Consider the following 7,466-nt stretch of genomic DNA (forward strand, 5'->3'; position numbering starts at 1 on the left):
GGCTAATGAATGGCTTAATCATTATAGTCATATCAGAGTTGAAAAAATGAATTCTCTTGAAGTTTTTATTGCAGTTTTTGCCAGCAAATAATCATATCACTTAGAAGCTATCCACCAGACTTAAACCTTAAAACTCACATCTCAATTACCCATGGATGAAGGTTTTATGTCTCGACACTGGGTATAGCACTTCTGTGAGGCTACTAATTTAAGACAGGCCACCAGCTCATTCCCATCTGCTCTAACCCCGACTGAGCAGGCCTACCAACAATCCTATCCATCTGCACATTCATTCTGCAACAATAAAACATGACCTGGATAAAAAAACCAACTACAAATATTCTAAACGTTTTAATCTTTCTTTGGCAGAAAACCAGGGAATTTTTATCTTTAAATGAGAAAGAACCAACACAGATTCAGTTCCTCTATGCAGTTCTTGCTTAGTTGCATTTTTAATTTTAGATAAAAATAAGAAAAATATTATTACACAGAAAACATACATCTGGAGAATTACAAGCTAAGAAAATGCAATGAAAAATACATAAGTTTCAGTCCCTTTTCCAGCACTCTTTTACAACTAGGCTTTCTTGGAAGGGAATTCACGAGCTATAATATTTGAGGAGATCCTTATCTGTAGGTTTTAGGATTTTCTTATCTGCCATATTCACCACCCATCCAGGAGCAAGACCGAAGAAAATCTGCCTTGGATCCTTTCGCATACTGAGCATTTTGAAGAGCTCGTCTTTAGTGACATCAGGTAAAATATAGCCATACTTCTTGGCGAGTTCAAGTCTTGCCTCAGGAAATGTGGAAGGGTCTGCCAAGTAACCACGATTCTTTGCATCAGTGTAATATGGTACCAGGACTTCAGGGGGGAGCATTCGCTTTGGAATGGGTTGTCCCCGCAGAAAGAACGGAACGGGTTTGCACAGAATGTCTACAAACATTTAAAAAAAGAGATGTAAATACTAGCTCTATACATAATGATTTTCTTTTAATTTTTAACTGTTAAATATTACTAATATGAGAACTTAATTACAGTAACTTTTTTAAACAAATGAAATGCTTCATTAAAAAAAAACTGCATCTTGGAAGTCAGTTACTCCTGAATTACCAAAGACTAACGAATTTCTACACATAGGTAACATCATATTTAAGTCCCATGCTTAAACACAAAACCTTTTTATGACATAACTGTCTCAAGAATATTATAAGATAGAGCTTGAGTGGCCACATCACTAACAAGAAATCCCGAAACAGAAAACTGAGTTGTCCTAACTGCAAGTCAAACAGCCGCAAGGACTTGTGAAATCTCATATGGCAGCCAGCCTGAGATGACGAGGAAGAGAAGATGACTGCAGAACACGCTCACCCAAACTCCTTGGGTCATAGAAGGCAGTAGTAACAACACCGCCATGTTTTTCAATTGCAGCAATGGCTAGTTCGGAGGCCAACTGTACTTCAATATTAACTTTCGCCTTAAAGGTGTCAGCACCCTGTAATAAGTCAAAATAAAGTCTGTTAGTAGATAGCAGGGCCAAATGTAAATATGGCATGCTTCCTTTCCACCCTGTTTCCTCCTCCAAAGTGCCTACTTTAAGTACCTCTGCTTTGAGGTCCTATCAAAAAACAAGTTATTTTACATTTTTTTAGGTCACCTTGTGTTACTAATTTTCATTCCCTGTAAGCAGGCACAACTATATTTTCATTTTATATATTTAGTAGGTAACAACATAAGCACCGATTCCAAGTACCTCATTAACAGTAGACTGTTTAATACTCATAACCTTATGACAGAACCATTGCTAAACCAACTTCATAGATGGAGACACAAGTACAGAGATATTAGGTAAGTTGCCCAAGATCACAAAGGTAGGATTCTATACCAGGATGTCTAGTCACGGCATTTTTTTTTTCTTGCACAGAATGCTCACAGCAGCTTTATTTATAATTGTCAAAAACTGAAATCACCCAAGTGTCCATCCAAAGAGAATAGATGAGCAAACTGGTGAACAATGAAATACAGCTCAGCAAAAAGAACAAATAGCTGATACATGCAACAGCACAGATAATCTCCAAAACAGTATGCTGAGTGAAGAAGCCTTACATAAAAGAGGAGATAACTGTGTGATTCCATCCATACGAAGTCATAAAATGTGAAACAATGAATCCAAGGTCAATTAGAACAGTGGCTGCCTGGGAGCAGTAGATTGACTGGCGAGGGCCATGTGAGAAATATCTAGGGAGATGGAAATGTTCTATAACACAAAAGGTGTGTGTGGATGTTATACACACACTGAAAATGAGATGGGAAGTCCTAAAAGGGAGCTCTCATGTGCTACTACTGCCACCATTCCCAAATTCCAGCAGAAAGAATAAACCTAGTATTCCACAACAGAAAGAAGCTTGCTTTATACACCCAAGGAGGTCAGGTTATGGCAAAAGGAGGATGATATTTTCTGCCCAGCAACAGCCAATGAGCAACTGTCATCACCCTGAACTTTGTCTACTCCAGTGAACTTTCATTCTAAAGAGCCCCTCCCAACTCTCACTTTTTCTCTATAAAAAAATATACACCTCTTCTTCATTCTCCAGGACTTAGGCCTATAACTCACTATGGTTTGCTTATCCTGAATTGCAATCCCTCTACTTCTCCCAAATGAACTCATTTTCTTGGTAGGATAACTGGGGCTATCTGATTTTTTAAAGGCAATTGAGTTATGTCCATTTTTCAAAATTGTACAGCCAGGATCATTGTACTTTTTTTAAAAATTAAAGTATCATTGATATACAATATTATATTGGTTTCAAATATACAACACAGTGATTCAACATTTACCCATATTATCAAGTCCTCACCCCGTCCAGTGCAGTCACTATCATCAGCATAGTAAGATGTTACAGAACCACTAACTGTGTTCTCCAACAGCATCTGTGTTCTTAACTATAACACTGTGCTATATGATACAAATCAAAAACTTATCTTCCCTTTCCCTAAGTGGCCAAGAGATGGTTAAAGAGGAGGCCGACTGGACTGGACCCAGCAAAGACAAACCATCTGACACCACAGTATAAGCTTTGGAGGGATAGGCCCCTCTGGGAAAAAGGCAGAAGAGGACAACAGAAATTCACCATTGATTTTACTACAGTCTCTAAAATGACAAAAAAAAAAATGTCTACTTTTCCCTGGAATGGTCAACACTAAAAAATATAGTCCTGAACTTTCTAAAGTTCTTTCAGGTCACTTTAATTAGGATGTGCTATACAACAGATTCTGACAAAAATTAAGACTGCAGCATTACCATTCTTTTTGTGGTGATAGAAATTTTTTGCTATTTTGGCATAGCTGAAACAAGCTGACTTCCAATCAAGTTCCTTATATTAATTATGAATTTTTAATGTATTTCCAATGTTTCACCATTTCTAAGACACATTTTTTCCCATCTATGACACTGGTCTGCACAGTTATAATCAACACATGAGTCAATAAAATAAGGTCTTTTATTACCTGTGATTTTTAACTGCTATTCCATAAATTGCTTAAGCATGTCCCTATCCTTGGGCACTGGGAGTTAGTTCCAGTATTTTCAGTATTATAAAATGTATTTTTAGGAATGTCTTTGTATCAGTTAAGTTTCTTTTATTTTTCCTAAGAACATATATTCCCAAATTGATAGTTTTGTGCTGCAAGATTCAAAGTCTTATTATCCACTATTTACTCCAAATCTGAAATCCAGAAAAGGTTGACCAATTTATAGAGCTACAAAAATAGAGCTACAAATGATGGGTAATGATACTTACTGAATGACTGCCCAGGTGCAGCTGTCAGGATTATTTCTGTTTGTTTAATAGACACACACCTGAAGGCTGTTGGAATGTGCAGTTTAATGGCTGATGCAGTCATGGATTTATCTATGTTAATTTACACGTGTACTCACTTATACACCCAGAGCAGAATACTGGGGCTTAAGGATGCATTTGGAAAGCTTTTATCCATAGGTTCATTTTTTCAAAGGAATCTCAAAGGATTTTCCATGAACATGTGCTTCCCTCTAGTGGACACTAAGTCACTTACATAGCTGTATTACTGACACCCAAGAAATAGCTGATTAACAATGTTCAAGTTTATTTGCTTATGAAACTCCTAGCCAATTCCTATAAATACAAGACTCCTTACTGCAATTAGAAAATTACAGCATGAATTAAAGTACCTATTCTCACAGAACTATTACAATAAGGAAGGCAATGAAAAATAAATGCATTACTTGGTAATAAATGTCAGTGTTAATATATTCATAGAACAACACTTTGGGTAGGGTAAGGAAGACGGTTTTGACTATGGGGTTGGGGGAAGGGGTGGAAGAGGTGTGAGCGCTCTTTTACAAAAGGATGTCAAAAAAGAATTTCCTGATGTGATGACATCTGAGCAGAGAACCAAAGGGACTGATGGAGCAAGATGAATGGAGACACAGAAGAGCATTACAGAACCAGGATCCAGAGGACCCTCAATGAGAACATGTAAACTTTCTAAAGCTACAAGCGAGTGTAACACGATGGCTACTATGTAATGATTATATGACAACTCAGAAGAAATAAAGGCAGTGTTGATTATATGGAAATTATAAACAGCCTTCTGTGTAACTCCAAAAAATCTAATCCAGACTTACCTCCTCCACCAGTTGGACACCATAATCCCTTTTAAGTGGCTGGATGGTCACACCTCTCCCATTGACAAGCTGAGTTAAGTCAATAGGTTGAGTAGGATCAATTCGACCCAAATCAATCAGATACTGCAATCTGTTGAGACTCAAAGGCTGATACTGGCGTCTGAAGCTACAGAACAAGGAAGTCACAGTTGGAAAACTCAAAATTTATCTTCCAAATCAACTCAAAACTCTGTACTGTGTTTTCTTTCATCAATTTAAATGGTTTAATAAACCCTCGTGAGAAGAAAAACACATAATATTGCTTGATTTTTGGTAATGAAACAAAACAAATATTTTCTTTGTTTCACTAAAAATAATTTGCCTCTCTAAGCGTTTACTTAATTCATTTACATAAATAACAAATTCGTGGAAATTTTAACCCACTATTTGAATTATACATTAATGGAGTTCAAAGTAACACTGGTAGTCATATATTGGGTGACTAAATGGGCCAGATTTTTATATATATTACTGCAAAGCCTTTAAATGCCCACAAGAGCAAGTCTATTTACCTCTATTTAGCAGGTCTGAGTGCAACACCTGGGCCTTTTTCCTACTAATCCAGCCTAAATTCATTACCAAAAATGATTCAGAGAACATTAGCAAAAGTTGCCTTAAAGTGAATTTAAATTTCTACCAAGCTATTCTTTAGGTGACTCTCAATTAAAATTAGTTATTTTTACTTTAAAAAGCAAATCAACCTTACCTATGTCCTTCATTAAACCCGTATTTTGGGATTCGGATATAAAATGGCGTCTGTCCTCCCTCAAAGCCCAGGCGGGGCCGGGTTCCTCTCTGCCGTTCTCCTTTATGGCCTCTGCCACATTTTCTACCTCTTCTACGACCTCTTGGTCTTCTTTCCTACAAATAAGGCGATTTTAAGATCTACAGATGCATTTTTAAAAACTGTAGTTCTCCCTTTTGTTGTTATGCCATTCATTCATCAAACCAACCAGTATTAGCTAACACAACTACTATAGGCCAAGCACGGTTCTACCTGCTCTAACCTCCAAACAATCTAAATCATCATCTTTGCCTCTGAAGACATTGCTAATTCTTGTAATGAAAATCCAGGCTGTGTTTCAAAGGCAAAGTTCCAAAGATGGAATGGGAGAAAGGATCTCACGATAAGCTGAAATTGGAAAAAATCCTAGAATTAAAACACCCATTAACAACGTTTACGTGATATGCAAGAACACTTATTTTGGAATTAACTGTAAATATATGTAATTTCATTTAAAGATTTACCAAAACTTTAAAAAAATTCACAAAGAATTGATGTTTAAATTAACAGCATACCAACCAACACTTTTTCTAGCTGTGTTCTGTGATTTGCAGAAGAGACATCTAATTTAGTCAATTCAAATCTTTCCTAAGTAGATAAAGGTATGCTGGGAAAGTACTTCATTTTAAACCAAGTTTGAATGAGACAATCACTCTAGTTTCTGCGACTTCGCTCCTCCGCCCTAATTAACACACTTATACTTTTATATACACCTTACTACAAAGTGGGAAGATTCGCCTCTGTGCAGTTACGGAGAAACTGGGCTCGGCAGCACTGCGTTCACCTCAACACCCTGGACTACCCACGAACCACCCGGAGGGAGGGCCGCTTCACTGCCCCCGTCCCCCTGCGCGGCTCCGCACCGCCACCAGCTATTTACCGGTTTCCTAGAGCCTGGGTTCGGCTTTAGGTTGGCCAGGCTTACACGAGGTAAAGCCCGGAGCAGGTCCAGGGCCCGGGCCCCACCGCTCTGCCCGAAACCGGCCATGAAACAGCCAGCCAGGACCTCCAAGGACGCTCGGAGTCGCCTGGGATCCCACGTGGCCTCGCAGCGCTGCTCTACGGCCGCGGTCCCGCCCCTGTCGCACTTCTGGCTGGATGCCGCGCGGCGCGCCTGGAGCCTGGACTCTGGCGACCGCCGAATCGACCACGCGGATCCCTCACCGTGGAGCTGCCTTTGGGCGAGGGCGGGGTCTTGCTTTGAGAAATGGTACCCGTACCGCACACGGACCCTGGACGCTTTCTCCCGCCACACGGAAGCGCGCATTGAAACGCTGTGCGTTGGAGACCCTGGGTGCCTGATGGGCCGGGCGTGTGTGGTCTCATAATCTGTAGTCTTTAAGGGGTAGTACCTTCTCTGATCTTAACGAGAATATAGTGACGCTAAATTATCAGTTTAGAGCTTCGCGAATTGCATGCACCCTTGAGATTCGAAAATAATACCAAGGATCCAGCTCATAATACCTATTGCATACCGACCTGTGAATGGGCTTCACACGGTGCGTTCTTGACGTAGTCACCGAGACAATCACCGCTTACTAATAATGACAGGAGCCACGCTGGGCGCTTCCGCTGTGCCAGACGCATATTAAATCATCCTTATTCGATTTAACTATAAGCAACTAGTGGAGGTAGATGTTACAACCTTTTACACACTGAGGGTAAGGCTTGCCAAGGTCAGGTAGGTCTCAATAAGCGGCAGAGCCAGGATTCAAACCTAACTGCTTCCTATTATAAAAGTATTTTTTATAATATAAAATGGAATATCTGCAGCACAAAATACGTAACATTCGCTAAAAAAAAAGAAATGAGCTTCCTTATTTTTCTCTTACGTGAGTGTTGCTTTTTCTTTTATTCTTATATTTCACTGTCTTGCTGGCGCTCTCTTTGTTGCTATTAATGATCACAGAGAGTGAAGATGAGAAATAAAATTTTGGAGCTCAGCTGCTTCTATATTTAAACCTTTTAAAAAAGTA

At 39.2% G+C, this 7,466-nt stretch overlaps 1 protein-coding gene across 1 annotated transcript; it reads right to left on the reverse strand.

The window, feature by feature from the left end:
• Positions 1–415: 415 nt before the first annotated feature.
• MRPL15 (mitochondrial ribosomal protein L15) lies at positions 416–6,562 on the reverse strand. The gene is made up of 5 exons (XM_017669550.3): positions 6,371–6,562; positions 5,413–5,567; positions 4,668–4,833; positions 1,373–1,496; positions 416–937 (listed from the first exon to the last, which is right to left on the reverse strand). The coding sequence occupies exons 1-5, from the start codon at positions 6,476–6,478 to the stop codon at positions 600–602; spliced, it is 891 nt and encodes a 296-aa protein (XP_017525039.1). The 5' UTR covers positions 6,479–6,562; the 3' UTR covers positions 416–599.
• Positions 6,563–7,466: the final 904 nt, after the last annotated feature.

The sequence above is a fragment of the Manis javanica genome, chromosome 2 (assembly GCF_040802235.1).
Source record: "Manis javanica isolate MJ-LG chromosome 2, MJ_LKY, whole genome shotgun sequence".
Taxonomy (NCBI): domain Eukaryota; kingdom Metazoa; phylum Chordata; class Mammalia; order Pholidota; family Manidae; genus Manis; species Manis javanica.

Bases quoted from the DNA above. Each gene is read 5' to 3' on its own strand.
- MRPL15 (XM_017669550.3), bottom strand. From the start codon at position 6,478: ATGGCCGGTTTCGGGCAGAGCGGTGGGGCCCGGGCCCTGGACCTGCTC. The intron at 1,497-4,667 runs GTAAGTCTGGAT...GACTTATTACAG, and splicing joins GTGTCCAACTGGTGGAGGAG to GGTGCTGACACCTTTAAGGC. The intron at 938-1,372 runs GTGAGCGTGTTC...AAATGTTTGTAG, and splicing joins CTATGACCCAAGGAGTTTGG to ACATTCTGTGCAAACCCGTT.